The sequence below is a fragment of the Eubalaena glacialis genome, chromosome 4 (genome assembly GCF_028564815.1).
Source record: "Eubalaena glacialis isolate mEubGla1 chromosome 4, mEubGla1.1.hap2.+ XY, whole genome shotgun sequence".
Lineage (NCBI taxonomy): Eukaryota > Metazoa > Chordata > Mammalia > Artiodactyla > Balaenidae > Eubalaena > Eubalaena glacialis.
Window position 1 is genome coordinate 128,056,429 of NC_083719.1, and position 17,865 is coordinate 128,074,293.

General features: G+C 39.9%; 1 protein-coding gene across 3 annotated transcripts; it reads left to right on the forward strand.

Moving 5' to 3' along the window:
* The first annotated feature begins 634 nt into the window (after positions 1-634).
* On the forward strand, positions 635-17,562 carry LOC133091042 (zinc finger protein 12-like). 3 transcript variants are annotated; one of them, XM_061189870.1, is made up of 6 exons: positions 635-786; positions 2,835-2,879; positions 3,981-4,107; positions 4,398-4,493; positions 8,861-8,924; positions 17,369-17,562. In XM_061189870.1, the coding sequence occupies exons 1-6, from the start codon at positions 778-780 to the stop codon at positions 17,427-17,429; spliced, it is 402 nt and encodes a 133-aa protein (XP_061045853.1). In that variant the 5' UTR covers positions 635-777; the 3' UTR covers positions 17,430-17,562. The 3 variants fall into 3 exon arrangements, with proteins under 3 accessions (XP_061045853.1, XP_061045854.1, XP_061045855.1); XM_061189871.1 differs by having other exon boundaries at positions 635-758; XM_061189872.1 differs by having other exon boundaries at positions 644-704.
* The last annotated feature ends 303 nt before the right edge of the window (positions 17,563-17,865 follow it).

Sequence of the window (17,865 nt, forward strand, 5' to 3'; positions counted from 1 at the left end):
AGACCCTTCTTGGGGCCCGACTCCAAAGGGTCGGGAACACACCTTCTTAATATTGAACTCCCCTGAGGAGGAAATCTGTCTCCAAACTTTTTCAAATTTTTCTCTTTAAATATTACTCAGACGAGTTAGCTATTGGTCACCATATGTGTGTAATCAATATAAATTTGTGTTTGTGTTCTTCGGAATTATCCCACTCAGTCAGTACTAACTTCAACCACTGTTAGCTTCCATTTGCAGGCATTTTAATGAAATCTGTAAGATGTATTTCCCATTTTGTCGTAACTTCATACTCACAGGCCCACAACGAAAAGCCTTGGGCTCAAACTCAGATTCCAGAGTTAAGTCCTCAAATTTCTAGTGAAAGCCGATCCTGCCGGGAGAGTTCTTAAAACGGAGTAGGTACGGACGCCACCGCAAGATTCCTGGCACAGTGCGCCTGTGCGTCATCCCCCAGTGGACCTTTTGCCGGGAAAAGGGTTGGGGACCCAGTCGGGAAACGCAGTGCTGGAATCAGGTGGAACGCGCCGGGACCACACCTCACGCGCGCCTGGCCTCTCGCTGCGCATGTGCGGCACCTAGTCGCGGGCATTCTGGGAGATGTAGTTTGCAATAGGAGGGAACACGCTTCAGAGAGCCCCGCGCGAGGCGGCTTCTTCTGCGCATGTGTGCCCTTCAAGTCCTCACGGTGGTGACCCCGCTCGGGGGTGAGTCCCGAGAGGTTAAGCACCTCACCTGGCTGGCCTTGGTCGGGGCTGGAGGTGCGCCGTGCAGAGGAAGATGGCGCGGGTATGAAGGGGTGGGAATAATAGGGCTCAGCCGGACTTCGGGGTAGAGGCGTGGACCGGCGTGTGTCAAAAGCTACAGTGACCCTTCCCAGCCCGAGTCCGTGAGCCCCGGGTGGGCGGGCTCCCGGGACTGCGTTCTTGCGGGTCGGGGATCGGGCGATGCGGGGGCTCTGCAGGTGTGGCGACCCGGAGCGCATCCACCGGTGGCCGGAGCGCACAAGTGGTTAACGCCCGGAGCGCCCTCCGGGGTGTGGAAAGAGAACCAAGCTTTACTGAAGGTCTGAATTGTTGCCGGTAGAATGCTACCTGCTTTTCCAAAGGTGTCTAGCTTTAACCCCACAGCAACCCCGTAAGTCAGTTTTTCAAACTATGGGTTGAAACCCAGTACGGTCGTGAGTATGGGTGATGAAATCTGTTCAGTTAGTAAAAACTAGTATTTTTATTTGCCAGTACTTTTTAAAAGTTGGGTTATAATTTACGTAGAATAATTTGCACGTAATTTACAGAGAATAAAAATGTAAAAATTGTTGTATACACCCATTTAACCGCCACACCATCAAAATACAAAACATTTTAATCCCCCAGAAAGTTCTGAACCTTCCCAGTCAGCCATTCCCCCCGTATGCTGAGAAACAACCAGTTTTCCACTTTCTACAGTTTAATTTTGCCTTTCTAGAACATCATATAAATGGAATCCTATAGTATGTACTCTTGTATGTGAACATTTAAAAAAATAAAATACTGTAAAATATCACATATGTATCCCATGTGATAAGCATTGTTTTATGAAACTTACTATAGCTACATATGTATTTTTTTTCAATGACTATTTTTTTGAGCATCTATGAGCCAAACACTGTTCCTGGTGCTGGCTATTGACTATTCAGACAAAAATCCCTGCCTTTATGAAATTTTAGTTTTAGTTAAGTAGAGATAGTCAATAAACAATAAGCATAATAAAATCAGTAAATTAGTATACTAGAAGGTGATGTGTTATACACAAAGAAAAAGTAGATCAGGGTAAGGGAAATGGGAGAAGGGTTAATTTTAAATTAGGTAGACAGGGAGGCCTCCTTGGTATTTGACGAAAGTCTTGATGAAATAGTGGAAGTGTGTGCTGGCCAGAGGGAACAGCTAGCATGGACGTGAGTGTGCACACACACACACACACACACACACACTCCTACATTAACATTAGGTTGTTTTGTAAAATATATTTGTTAGCTTAATTTAAAAAGGGGTGGGTGGATAAACTGGTACAACACAGGTATTATTTCCAATTTTACTGAGGCTCAGGAAGGTGAAGTGACTTGCTCAAGGTCAAATAGCCAGGAGGTAAATTCAAGCCCAGATATTTGTTTCCAACTCTCCTACTTTTTACAACATGCCTCCCAGCCTAAAACGCAGCATTTGACTGAACTCTGCTCCTCCTCAGCTTAAACCACAGGGACCTGCACCTCAGTTCCCCTGGGGCAGATTCTAGACAGACTGTTGAATGAATCTCACCATGTGGACACTATATTTCCAAGTCTATAGATGTCTTTGCCTAGATTCTTGGTCCCACTGAGAACCCAATACTGGTGCATCCTACTTTCAAACTGTAGCCTGTCTCTAGTCCTACAGCCCTGGTTGGAGTCCACAGAACGCATGACTAGAGGGTCAGAGAAGGGTGTACATCAACGACAACTTACATTTTGATAAATTTCTGACAACATCATTTTTGATGATTACAAATTTACTTGGGGGGTATATATCTATTTGACTAACCAGTTCTTTAACTTGTTCCAACTTTAAGTATGTTAAAAAGTGCTACAACAGATATCCTTGTAGCTAAATCTTAGTGCAAATCTGTGGTTTTCTCTCAATGAATTCTGGAGGACCCAGGGGAAATTCTCCCACAGTGGCTTCTTCAACCCAACTGTTGAGGCAGCTGTGTATGTGTTGTTATGGTCACCTGTGTCAGGGTTTATTACACCAGTGATTCTGGAATCTTCAAGTCATACCTGGTCTTACATGGCTCATTCTCTTAAACCTATCTCGTCTCCATAGATCTCTGCCTTCACCCAAGGGTTACAGAAAATGACCAAGTCCCAGGTGAGTTAGTTTGTTTTACTATACAGGAACAGTAGTACAGGATTGTAAAAATGACCACATGAGCTGAAATGGTTCAAAGCAATCTTTTTTTTTTTTTAATTAATTTTGTAAGTGAAATAGGGAGCATTTTCTTTTTTTTTTTTTAATTTTATTTATTTATTTTATTTATGGCTGTGTTGGGTCTTCGTTTCTGTGCGAGGGCTTTCTCTAGTTGTGGCAAGCGGGGGCCACTCTTCATCGCGGTGCCCGGGCCTCTCACTATCGCGGCCTCCCTTGCTGCGGAGCACAGGCTCCAGACGCGCAGGCTCAGTAACTGTGGCTCACGGGCCTAGTTGCTCCGCGGCATGTGGGATCTTCCCAGACCAGGGCTCGAACCCGTGTCCCCTGCATTGGCAGGCAGATTCTCAACCACTGCGCCACCAGGGAAGCCCCCAAAGCAATCTTAATAATCAATGAGATTTTCCCCATTGGTTACAATTATTCTGTGACCTTAAACTTTTTTGTCAAAACATTGAATCCTCTCTTGGTTATACAAGTATAGGGAAATGAAAAATAATAAAAACAAATATTTAGTACACTGTAATTTAAAACATTGAGAATTAAAGTGTTTTATTCTTCATGAAAAAGCTTATCAAGAGTGGTTTGAACAGTGCCTTCTCATTGTATAACTTTTGACACTGAGTAAGCATTTTTTCTGTGGCTTGGCATATTGGCAAATTGGATCAGCTTCCAATATTTGATCCTTTGCATTTAGGACAGTCAGTTCTGGACATGTAGTGGGTACTCAGTAAATATTTGTTTAATGACTTATTATTAAATGAATGGCCTAATGGGTAATTATTTCACAAGTATAAAGTATTTCAAATATGAGTTTTGTGTCATGCACAAAATGGAACATAAATCTAGACAAACAGGCATCAAAGCACAGTGCTGGAGAAACAGAATGAGACCAGTTTAGTGTAATATCCCCAAAAACGAAGTGGGACTAAATTTTGGGAAGCATTGTCAACTAATAACATGGTTAGAAACAAGTTGCCATGCGTTTTTTTCATTTTATGCATTATAGATCATTTTAGTTGTAATAGCAATGTGTTGTTACAGAGACCAGTAACATTCAAGGACGTGGCTGTGGATTTCACCCAGGAGGAGTGGCAGTATCTGGACCCTCCCCAGAGGGATCTGTACCGGGACGTGATGCTGGAGAACTATATCAACCTCATCTCAGTGGGTGAGGACCATTTCCCAGTGTTGATTGGTATGCGCCTGGTTGACTGCTTTTCCTTTCTCAGTTGCTCCAAATTGCTAGCCCTCTGAAATACTTTTACTAGTGTGGCTCTGAGTCTCAGTTGATGACAACTGACAATCTTTGGGGAGATATGGCTACACGTTTGTTTAAAAAACCTCTTTTTAAGGTACAAATGAGCACCTTTATCAGGCAGTCCCTGATGAAGCTGAGAGTTCAAAGGACCTGAAGCCCAAGTAGCTAGGTCCAAATCCCTTATCATTTCTCATTGACAGGATATAAAACCACCAAGCCTGCTGTGATCCACAAATTGGAACAAGGAAAAGAACCATGGATGGTGGAGAGAGAAATCTCAAGTTGGAGATACCCAGGTGAGTTAGGTGAAGAGTTGTGTGGATGGAAGTGAATGAAATGAAGTTCACAGTTGGTTAATGAGGGCTGACATCTTTGAGAAATATGCTTCAGATTCTCTTCTTAAAGGCCTCGGACCTTTGGAAATAACTGGGGACAGTTAACATAAGTTTCATATCTACCTGAACACCATTTCTGTGTACCACCTTCACATATTAATGTGGTTTTTTTGCATGGCTGTTAGAGAGTTACATTTTCTCCTTCAGGTGTATTCTGCCCGTGATCCCTATCAACTTCATTTAGGACCTTGAGAAGATATTTTTCTCTTTCTTAAAATTGTGGCAAAATATAGACAACATAAAATTTACCATTTTAAGCATTTTTAAGTGTACAGTTTAGTGGTATTAAGTACATTCACATTGTTGTGAGACCATTACCACCATCCATCTCTAGAACTCTTTCATCATCACAAACTGAAACCATTAAAAAATAACTCTCTGTTCCACCTTCCCGCAGCCACTGGTACCCACTATTCTACTTTCTATAGCTATGAATTTGACTATTCTAGATACCTCATATAAGTGGAATCTTAGAATATTTGTCCTCTTGTGTCTGATTTATTTCACTTAGCATAATATCTCAAAGTTCATCTATATTGTAGCATGTGTCAGAGTGTCATTCCTTTTTATGGCTGAGCAATATTCCATTGTAGTATATACCACATTTTATTTATCCATTCATCTACCAGTGAACATTTTGAGTTATTACCTTTTAGTTGTTGTGAATAATGCTTCTATGAACATTGGTGTACAAATATCTGTTTGAGTCCCTGCTTTCAATTCTTTCAGGTATATACTCAGAAGGGAAATTGCTGGATCATGTGGTAATTCTCTATTTACATTTTTAAGGAATTTCCATGATATTTTCCACAGCTACTGCACAATTTTACATTCCCACCACAATGCACAAGTGTTCCAATTTCTCCACATCCTCACCAACACTTGTTATTTTCTAGTTTTTTAAAGTAAATAGTCATCCTAATTGGTATGAAGTGGTATCTCATTATGGTTTTGATTTGCATTTCCTTAGTGATTAGTGATGTTGAGCATCTTTTCATGTGCTTATTGGCCATTTGTATATCTTCTTTGAAGAAGTGTCTCTTCAAGTTCTTTGCCTATTTTATTTTATTTTAATGTATTTATTTTATTTTAGTTTATTTTATTTTTGGCTGTGCTGGGTCTTTGTTGCTGTGCAGGTTTTCTTTAGTTGTGGCGAGCGGGGGCTACTCTTCCTTGCGGTGCGCGGGCTTCTCATTGCGGTGGCTTCTCTTGTTGCAGAGCACAGGCTCTAGGCACGCAGGTTTCAGTAGCTGTGGCTCGCGGGCTCTAGAGCGCAGGTTCAGTAGTTGTGGCGCACGGGCTTAGTTGCTCTGCGGCATGTGGGATCTTCCCAGACCAGGGCTCGAACCCGTGTCCCCTGCACTGGCAGGTGGATTCTTAACCACTGTGCCACCAGGGAAGCCCCTCTTTGCCTATTTTAAAACTGGGTTGTTTCTTTCTATATTCTGGGTATTAATCCTTTACAAAATATATGATTTGCAAGTATTTTCTCACATTCTGTGGGTTGCCTTTTCATTTTCTTAACAGTGTCCTTTGACACCCAAAAGGTTTTAATTTTGATGAAATCCAGTTTACCTATTTTTTCTTTTGTTGCCTATGCTTTTGGTGTTATATCCAAGAAATCATTGCCAAATCCAACTCCATGAGGCTTTTTTCTGAATTTTCATCTAAGTGTTTTATCATTTTTTTTTTTTTGGCCATGCTGCGGTCAAGTGGGAAATTAGTTCCCCAATCAGGGATCGAACCTGCACCCCCTGCAGTGGAAGTGCAGAGCCTTAACTACTGCACCACCAGGGAAGTCCCAAATAAGTGTTTTATCATTTTAGCTCTTTAAGTCTTTGATCCATTTTCAGTTAATTTTTGTATATGACATAAGATAAGGATACAACTTCATTCTTTTGCATGTAGGTATCCAGTTTTCCTAGCACCATTTGTTGAAAAGACTGTCCTTTCCCCATTGAATGATCTTGGTACTCTCGTAGAAAATCATTTAAACATATTCATGAGGGTTTATTTCTGGGCTCTCTATTCTATTCCATTGGTCTATCTGTCTGTCTTTATGTCATTACCACACTGTTTTTGATCACTGTGGTTTTGTAGTATGTTTTAAAATCAGGAAGTGTTAGTTATCCAACTTTGTTCTTTTTTTGGAGTGTTTGACTACTTGGAGTCCCTTGAGATTCCATGTGAATTTTAAGATGGATTTTTCTATCTCAGCTAAAAAGTCACTGGGGTTGGACCTAGAGTTTTTGATCTTCATTTCTCTAGCATTCTAGCCTCCCCACCATCACCTTTGCATTGTCATAGTGTCTTTTTTTTTTTTAACATTGTATTAATTTCCTAGGGCTGCAATTTAAAAATTACCACAAACAACAGAAATTAATTGTCTTACAGGTATGGAGACCAGAAGTTCAAACTCAAGGAACTTCTGGCCTCATGGAGTTTGGGGCCCAGCATGGTGGTACATGAAAGCATTCTGGTTCCCCAACCTGTGAACTTTCTGAACCCCCTCCTTTAGGGTTTTTATGGAGGCTCCATTACATAGGCATGATTGATTAAATCATTGGCCACTGGTGAGTACTTCAGCCTCCAGCCCCTCTCCCCTCTCTGGAAGTTGAGGCATGGAACTGAAAGTTCCAGCCCTCTAATCACATGGTTGGCTCCACTGGCAACCAGCCCCCATCCTTAGATGCTTCCCATAAGTCACTTATTAACATAACAAAAGACACCTTTATGACTCTCATCACTTAGGAAATTACAAGGGTTTTTGGAGCTCTGTGCCAGAAACAGGGACAAAGATGAAATATATATTTCTTATTATAAATCACAGTATCACTGGGATAAAAGTTATGTGTTGAAGCCTCTGGGGTTCCAGTGGTAGATACAGATTAGAAATTTACTCACTTTCTTTAAAGAGTGATGACTTACATGTTGGGAACTGGGCCACGAAGCTCAGTAGGATTGTCAAATTCTGAGCCAAGGAGTGCCTTTATTGCTCTGGATATAGGTAGCATAGGTGTAACAGTAGTCAGGTACTGTTAGAAGTTTATAAAATATCAATAGATGAAAATGAAGATTGATAGGAATTTAGATACAGGGTGAGAAATCTACTGCTTAAGATTACATTAATAGAATCCAGAAGCTTGGAAAACATGATATAAAGCAGAAAGTGGCAAGCACATAGTTGTCTGAGGATCAGTAACAATAAATATAATAATATCTAACTACTGAAGCATTACATGCTAGGCAGTATTCTGAGTACTTAAAGCGATTGACTCGTTTAATCCTCACAAAACCCTGTAAGATAGGTGCTATTATTATCCTTTTTTATAGAAGGGGAAATTGAGGCCCAAAGAGATTAACTTGACCTGTGCGACACATCTAATTAGTGATGAAACTAAGATTGTAATCTGGATTCAGAGCCCATGTGCTTAACAATTCATTTTCCTTCTGTGTTAGGTAGAGAGCAAGGTAGGGAGAGCATTTAAAAGTCAGGATTGATTCAGTATCTATGAACTATTATAGAATAACATGATACACTCAGTAATCAGAATTTAGCAGTGACTCTAATCCTGAGGCAAGCTTGGCTTATCCTATGGCATATTTTCCTCTTACTGGACAGGAATTCCTGCGCCCTCACACCTATACAAGAAGGAATTACCATTATACTGGTTACAAAAGTGTTCCTGTTTACAAGTAGAATTGATGGTTTTATAAAATCAGTTTCATGCTGCTGGATGAATAGACAAGAGCTCAAAGACACTGGAAGCAAAGAGACAAGTGAAGATTAAACTACAGCAATCCAACAATGAGTTGATGAGACACTAGCTCAAATCTCTCTGTTGCTCATCCAGTCCTTCCTTTATTTCCTCTAATCACCATTTTACCCTAGTCACTTTCATTTCTCCCAGATGGGCTCTTCCCATTGACCCTGTAGCAGCTGTTCTTCTTTGTTCCTTTTTACTACTTCTTGGCATTATTTCCACTTTTCTCCCCATTTTACAAAGTCTTGTATGCATATAGTCAAATATATTTATGTTCATTGTCATATTATCTAGTTCTTTTACTACTACTACAGTTTTTTAAAAAGTTGTGGCTTTCCTGCTAAGCTCAGGGGTATAGATTCCATTTAGCCTTGGTATTTCTTTTAGATATGGATACTGGGTCTGCAAGTAAAGATTCAATCTCACAATAGGGCAAAAAGTTATGAGTCATAATACATTAGCAGAAATATTCACTGACATATAGTTTATTATGCTTCCTTCTAGAAAAAGTCTGGCAAATTGATGACCACATGGAGAGGCACCAAGAGGACCAAGGAACATTTTTCAGGCATGTTGCATTCATTGACCAGAAAACTGTGACGGAGGAAAAGGGTAACAATTGTAATGCACTTGAAAATAGATGTCATCTGAGCACAGCCTTTGTTTCTTCAAAACAAAGACTCCAAAGACATGACTCGTATCGTAGAAGTTTTAACTATTTAGACTTATTTAGTGGTAACAGAAGATATGCAAGAAAGAATGAATGTAGTGAATGTGGAAAAGTCTTCTTCCAGAAGTCAGACCTCATTATACATAAGAGAACTCATACAGGAGAAAAGCCCTTTGTATGTACTGAGTGTGGGAAAGGCTTCAGCAAGAAATCAAATCTCATTATACATCTGAGAAGCCATACTCTAGAGAAACCTTATGAGTGTACTGAATGTAGAAAAGCTTTCTCCCATAAGTCACACCTCATTGAACATCAGAGAATTCACACTGGGGAGAAACCCTATGAGTGTAATGAGTGTGGGAAAGCCTTTTTCCAAAAATCACACCTCAATATTCACCAAAGAACTCATACTGGGGAGAAACCCTACGTGTGTGATGAATGTGGGAGAGCCTTCAGCATGAAGTCACACCTCTTTGTACATTGGAGAATACACACAGGAGAGAAACCTTATGTGTGTACCAGGTGTGAGAAAGCTTTCAGTGAAGTGTCCTGCCTTATTAGACATAAGAAAATCCATACTGGGGAGAAACCTTATGAATGTAATGAGTGTAAAAAAGCCTTTTCTGAGAAGTCTGACCTCGTTGTACATCACAGAACTCACACAGGAGAAAAACCCTATGAATGCAATCAATGTGGGAAAGCCTTCAGACATAGCTCAGCCCTCTGTCGCCATAAGAGGACTCATAAAGAAAAAGTTTCTTAAAAGAGAAACTAATGTGGGAATATTTTCAACTAAAAATTACAGTGACAGAAAGCCTTCATTAGAAATCAAACCTTATTATGTATCAAGAAGTCTTAAGAAGAAGCCTATTAATTCAACAAATTTAGAAAAGTATGTAGCTATGTTTCTGTAGAAATCATATTTCAGATGTGATGCCAAAGTATTTCTAGAAGATATTACAGAAAGTACACCTCCTTGTTAAGGATAAATGCTTACTGTGGACTACAAAGACTTTTGAAATATTAATAAGTGGGCTAGTCAAAACAAAATTAGAAAATCATATATGGACAGTATGCAAAGTATGAAAGCATTATATTCCAAACTGTTCTACATTACATTATGCACCACATAACGTAAATCATATAGGTATTGGAATTGCTTACGTGAAGCTAACAATTATGAATATAAAATAAGTATTATATATGTAGAATACCATTACCAATTATTTTCCACATTAAATAATACTATTTTTTCTTTTTTTAATTATTTATAATTTTTTTTATTTTTTGGCTGTGCTGCACAGCTTGCGGGATCTTCGTTCCCCAACCAGAGATTGAACCCAGGCCATGGCAGTGAAAGTGCAGAGTCCTAACCACTGGACCACCAGGGAATTCCCTATTTTTTTCTTCTTTTAACAAAGTATGAATTGTAGCAAAACATAGGGCCTCCTAAATAAGAATTCTAAAGTATAAAATAAACTTTTTTCCTGTTGTTTGTTGGCATATATAAAAGACTCCTGCTACTTCTTGATCAGTGATAGAGTGTGTAAATGTATTGTTATTTACATAAAGTATATATGCGATAGAGATCATATGAGAGTGAGCAAAAGAAAATAGCCATGGCCTCTTACAACACTCACTACAATTTAAATAGTTGTTTTTGGTGACTAAATTATCCCCTTTTTATATACTGTTATTGTCCCCCCAGATCTATATGTTGAAGCCCTAACCTCCAGTGTCTCATAATGTGACTGTATTTGGAGATGGGGCCTTTAAAGAGTAATTAAGTTAAAATGAGGCCATTAGGTGGGCCCTAATCAGTCTGACTGGTGTCCTTATAAGAAGGGATTAAGATACCAGGGTTGCAGATACAGAGAGGAAAGGCCATGTGAAGAGACAGCAGGAGGGTGACCTCAGAGGAAACCAACCCTGCCTGCCCCTTGATCTTGGACTTCCAACCTCCATAACTGTGAGAAAATAGATTTCTGTTTTTTAAGCCAGCCAGTCTGTGGCATGTTTTTTTGGCAGCCCTAGCAAATTAATATACATACTATTATTCATTTTCACTGGATTACTTCATAAGTTTGAGTATACAAACTATAAGTACTACATAATCTAACAATATGATTGGAGGCTTGTTGTACTATGCACCATTTCTATCTATTTGGCATTTCCTAATTCACTTGTGATAGAATAGTAAGAAATACTTTTCATAAGGATTTTACAGTTCAGAAATATAGGGACTTTTTTCAGAGAGAATTATTCATTTTAAAAAATAAAATCCATTCAATGGTGGGGGGTAGATACCCTGTAAATTTCCATGTAAACATCCATGGCATTAGAAATCAACTTCTCCCTTATTTATTAATTTTAAATGCAACCTCATTTTTTCCTAAAGTGAGTTTTAACAGAGAATTATGTACACAGGTGAAAAACATACAAGAGATGGTGTAAGAGCTCTCGTTCTGCAGGCAGCCAGATTCTAGATTCTAGATCTGCTTTGAGCCTTATTTTCTCTTCTGTGAATTAGAGATAACAACGCCCTAATTTGTTGGGTTATTGCAAAGATTATACAAGATAGTATATGTACGGTATTCATAAGATGTTAGCTATTTTTATGTTTTCCAAGGGTACAATTGGAACTTTCATTCTAATTAGATAGGGAAACGATTCACTGTAATCAGGGCTGTGATAGAGGGAGATAGAAAGGACTTGGGGGAGGGGTGTCACATGCATCATTGTGTTTCATTCTCACAAGGATATGAGCCTGGAACCACTGCCCTACATTGCCCCTATATTAAGTCACTGATTTAGGGGTTAGTCCTAGAAGTGTATTGCCTATGTAACAGAAAATAAAATATGTGACATTGGCCTAGCACTTGGGCCGTGAGAAAACATGTCAAAGGCTGAAAAGATGATGACAAGCTGGCAAAACAATTGGTAAAATTGTCTCCTCTACATACACCTACTGTGCTAACAGCTCTAGAAGATATTAGAGAACAGAGTGTTAGTAATATTTGCTCACTGATATTAGCTGCATTTGGCAAGCTTTTACAAGAAGGAGATAAACTCAGAAAAAATTAGTGATTGACAAGCCAAAATAAAAGCAAATAGTCCAGAAATTTGGGGCCCTACAGAATTTTTTTAAATTAATTAATTAATTTATTTTTGGCTGCGTTGCATCTTCGTTGCTGTGCACGGGCTTTCTCTAGTTGTGGTGAGCGGGGGCTACTCTTCGTTGAGGTGCGCAGGCTTCTCACTGCGGTGGCTTCTCTTGTTGCGGAGCATGGGCTCTAGGTGTGTGGGCTTCAGTAGTTGTGGCACGCGGGCTCAGTAGTTGTCGCTCGCGGGCTCTAGAGTGCAGGCTCAGTAGTTGTGGCACATGGGCTTAGTTGCTCTGCGGCATGTGGGATCTTCCCGGACCAGGGCTCAAACCCATGTCCCCTGCATTGGCAGGCGGATTCTTAACCACTGCACCACCAGGGAAGTCCCCCTACAGAATTTTTTTCTTTAATTATTTCTAAACTTCTAATAGTTGAGAACGATTTAAAAGGTTTTGAGAATCGACAACCTGATAAACCTTTCAGTGAAATAAAGTGACTTAGAAGAAAGATCTTGTTGAAGCCTGATATCTTCAAAGTGTCTCATCTGCCCACCCCAGCTCCATGTTACAGGAGCTCAATTTTAGTCAGCTCCAATTGGGAAGACTTGGGCTCCCGTTCCCAGCCTAGCTCTTTCTTATACAGTAGCTCTACCCAAGACAAGGTAGGCCAAGAATACTGGGGCCCTGATCCACCCCCCCTCCAGGCTTTATGTTTGTAGGGCAAATGTTCCATGCCAGGGGGTGATTGGGGACCAAAAGCTGAAAGGACAGCAGCCTATTTTCCCAACTCCCACTTATAGAGCAGAGGTTCCATACTGGGAGGAGTAAATCAAAAAGACCTCGGGCTTCCATTTCTCCTCCCAAATCCCACTTGCAGGGAGGAATTTCCATGCCAAGAGGAGAAACCAAGACGCTTCCTCAGCTCCAATGCAATAGTGTAAACATCTGTGCAGGGAGAGAGGCAAGAGGGAGGACTGGAAGCTCCAGAGCTCCACAGAGGGACCTGACTTTATTTAGTACACAGTGTGGAGGAATGCTTGACTTCAGACATTGTTGAAAACAGAGATCTTAGTGGCAAGCAATTAGAATTCTATTCCATAAAATAAGTAGCAACAAATGAAATAGCAGGCCACCCGAAAGTTTAACAGAGGGAACCAGAGAAATAGCTTAAAAAGTGCCCTGGAAGATCACAGTTATCCCTGTCTGGAAGGCTGTGCACACATCTAGGTTTCACACTCAGAACCAACTGGAGCAGGCACTTGAAAGGTATAGTCACTAACTGAACCTAGGCCAGACTTGAAAGAATTCTCTAAGTCACACACAGATCCATTAGCAGAGGGTGGAAGCTTTACTGGCTCAAGGGACTTAGGCGCACCTCTGACCAATCACTGGCTGAACATTACAATAATTTGCACCCAGGGGTGACTTCTAGGAAGCCAGGCTTGGGGTGGGAGATGGAGGAACTGAGCAGTAACATCAGAGACTATACACTGTGGAGGAAAATAGACTTCACAAAATTAGTCCAGGCAAGCTACTTTAAAAAACTAACAAAATAAAACAGAGCAAATTCACAAGCCCTGAAGGGGATGTATCAGAACCCAAAGTTCCTAAAATATAGTATCTCAAAAACTATGAGAGATTCAAAGAAACAGAATAGTATAACCCTTGTACAGGAAAAACAGTGGCAATAGAAACTACCTTTGAGGAGGCCCAAATGTTGAACTTTTAAGGCAAACACTGCAAAAAAAGCTATTATAAATATGTTCAAAAGCTAAAGGAAACTATGTTCATGAAAGTAGCTCATGAATAGAGAATGTCAATAGATAAAATTATGTGAAAGAACCAAACGAATTCTGGAGTTGAGAAGTACAATACCTGAAATAAAGATTCACTGTAGGGGATCAACAGTAGATTTAAGTTGGCAGAAGAATGAGTGAATTTGAAAATAGATCATCAGTGATGTTACGATCTGAGAACAGAGAGAAAAAAAGAATGAAGTAAATTGAACTGAGCAGACTTCTGGTTTCTTATCTGACAGAAGAATCTTAGAATTTGTCACTATCATCTTCACAACAAGAAAAAAAATCTGAACAAGTTGGAAATCAACAATTCTTCTCACTTCCTGTAGAGAATTTAGGTTACAGGACAAACTGCTTCCCTGAAAACTAGAGAAAAAGGAAGATACGGAGAGGTTACTAGGAACAAGCTCACCAGAGGAGCCAGTATAGGTAGGAACACTTAGATTGTAATTGATGAATTGCTGGAGACGCAATGTGAAGTAGACTGAGAGTTAAAAACTCTCAGGGTTCAGTCTTAGGGGGACCTCCACACTTTCATGAGTCATCTCCAGGACCCCCCCCCCCCGCAAGTTCTTCAGGTAACGATCAGAAAAAAGTTCCTTCCTGCTTCTGACAGAGGGAGCAGAAAAGTAACCATTTTGAAATATACCCAGAGGATTCTGTTCTTTTTAAGATAGGACTTGCATCCAAAGAAACTGTTTTCACCAGAGCCTAAGGGAAGAACTATTTTTAAGAGGGGCTTGCATCAAAAGAAACTATTTTAACTTGAGGGAAGGAAAATATTCCACTCCGCCCCTCTCTCGTCTTTGACATGGAGGAAAAGAAATATCCAACACGGGCCCCCTTTAACCTTCATGTTTCACCTGGGGGACAAGAGAAGCTAAGAACACGTGTAAAAGTCACAGCCTAAAATCACAGCCTCACTAAAAGACTGGCGCCTAATCATAGGATTATAGAATGCTCCCCTCCCTCCACATCTTACCATCACATCAATCAAACTGTATAATGACAGTGGGTTACAGCTAAAATAACTGCAAAGCTCAGATGCTATTTGAGCAGAAGTGTTTAGAGAAAACTAAAGATAACACAGGAGACAAAAATAAGGACACTGGAGGAAATTTTACCTCTCACATCTACAGCTACAGCAAACAAAAAACTCAGCCAAACTGCTAGCCAGGTAAACATAAAATTGGTGTTGGAGAATTGGTGTAGAAAAAACCTGCACATTTGGCATCAGGAGTGGTGTCAGAAAAAAGATACTGGACCCTTCAAAAGTTTAAGGAGAAATGCTCTCTCAAACAAAATTTGAGGGAACTTGTTGCCAGTAGACCTGTCTTGCAAGAAAGGTTAAAATATCTTCCCAGAAAGAAGGAAAATGATATAGGTCAGAAACTCAAGATCTTGGGACTTCCCTGGTGGCACAGTGGTTAAGAATCTGCCTGCCAATGCAGGGCACACGGGTCCGATCCCTGGTCCGGGTAGATCCCACATGCCACAGAGCAACTAAGCCCATGCGCCACAACTACTGAGCCTGCACTCTAGAGCCTGTGAGCCACAACTACTGAAGCCCGCGCACCTAGAGCCCTTGCTCCGCAACAAGAGAAGCCACCGCAATGAGAAACACGGGCACCACAATGAAGAGTAGCCCCAGCTCGCCACAACTAGAGAAAGCCGGCGCACAGCAATGAAAACCCAACGCAGCCAAAAATAAATTTATAAAAAGAAAAGAAACTCAAGATCTCCATAAGGGAAGGAAGAGTGTTGGAGAAGGAATAAATTAAGGCAAAATACAATTTTTTATTTTTCTTAGTCTTATTGATCTAACTAATAAGTTTGTTCAAAATAATAATGGCAGTATATTGGTTGATTACAGCCTATGGGTAAGTGAAAGGAATGACAGCAATGTCATAGGGATGGGAGGGAGGAATTATCTTTTAATCTGTGTCTTTATTTTTAAGTGAGTTTCTTGTAGACAACATGCACTGCTTGCTGGTGGGAATGTAAAATGATGCAGCCACTTTGGAAAACACTCTGCAAGTTCCTCAAATGACCAAACATAGAGTTACCATAGGACCCAGCAACTCCACTCCTACGTATATACCCAAGAGGAATGAAAACATATGTTCATGCAAAACCTTGTACACAAATGCTCAAAGCACTACTGTTCACAATAACTAAAAGGTATAAGCCACCTAAATGTCCACCAACTGATGAATGAATAAGCAAAATGTGGTATATCTATGTAATGGAATATTATTCAGCCATAAAACAGAATGAAATACACAATACAACATAGATGAAGCTTGAAAACATGCTAAGTAAATGAAGCCAGTCACAAAAGACTACATATCACATGATTCAATTTATATGAACTGTCCAGAATAGACAATTCTACAGAGACAAAGAGTAGACTAGTGGTTGCTTAGGGTTGGAGGAGGAAATGAGGAGATAAGGGGATTATGGCTAAAGGATATCAAATGTCTTTCTGAGGTGATGAAAATGTTCTGATATTGACTGCGGAGATGGCTGCACACGTCTGTAAATATACCGAAACCATTGAATTGTATACTCTAAATGGGTGAAATGTATGGTGTGTGGACTATATCTCCATAAATCTGTTTTTAAAGATGGAAGTGTTGGGCCTATAACATATAGAGGTATAATATATTTTACAGTGCAAAGGAAGGGAGAAAGAAAGAAGTTCTAGGGGAGTAAGGATGTGACATCAGATGGTAACTTGAAACCACAGGAAGAACTGAAGAGTACCAGAAATGATAAATGTTTGTTTTTTTTTTAAGATTATTTGTGTGTATCCTTTCTTCTCTTAGTTTCTTCAAAAGACATAAAATTAGGGACTTCCCTGGTGGTCCAGTGGTTAAGACTCGGCACTTCCACTACAGGGGGCATGGGTTCGATCCCGGTCGGAGAACTAAGATCCCGCATGCCCCGTGGCACAGCCAAAAAGACATAAAATTATATAAAGCAACAATTATAACACTGTATTGTTGGGTTTTAACATACATAGACAAAATATATATAAAATAGTAGCACAAAAGTGGGCAGAGTGGAGCAAATTTTCTATATATCACTGGAATTAAGTTAGTATTAATCTGAAGGAAATTATGATAGAGATTGTCTAAACCCTAGAACAATGTAACAAATAACAAATAGTTTAAAAATCAATAGATACTCAGCCCTCAAAAATGGAGAGCCTAACTTCTCAGTCCTTAAGTGTATGTTATGCCTAGCGATTTCCAAAGTGAATAGTATGGAAAGAAATGGGGAAATAGTAACTTTACAGTGGAGAAACATGGACCAACACTACCTTAGACAGATGACCAATGTCAATATCAACACTGATAAGTCATGTTGGTAACATGAACCCTTGATATAATATGATGAAATGGTGCTTTACCTCTGTGGTCTTCCTCCCTTTGCAGTCTAAGCATGAGAAAAACATCAAGAAAATCTCAACAGGGGGACATTCCACAAAATCCATGACCAGTACTTTTCAAAACTGTTGAGGTTATGAAAACAAGGAAAGTCAGAGAAACTGCTTCAGCCAAGAGGAGCCTAAGGAGACATGATGGCTAAATATAATGTAGTATCCTAGGTGGAATCCTGGAACAGAAATAGGACGTCAGATAAAAACTAAAGAAATCTGAATAAAGTGTGGACTTAATAATGATGTATCACCATTGGTTCATTTATTGTAACAAATATACCCTAGTAATGTAATATGTTAATAGTAGAGAAACTACTTAAAATAATGGGATCAATGGTATATAAAGTCTTGACTTTAGAACTACATGCTAGAGAATCCACAAATGGAATCACTCTCTAGAAGTTGCAAAGACAGCCCTGTAGAGTGGAACAAAAGAGGTAGGGTAGGAGGGTGCTGGGCCCCTTCCTTTTTCCTTTAACAGAAATTACTTGA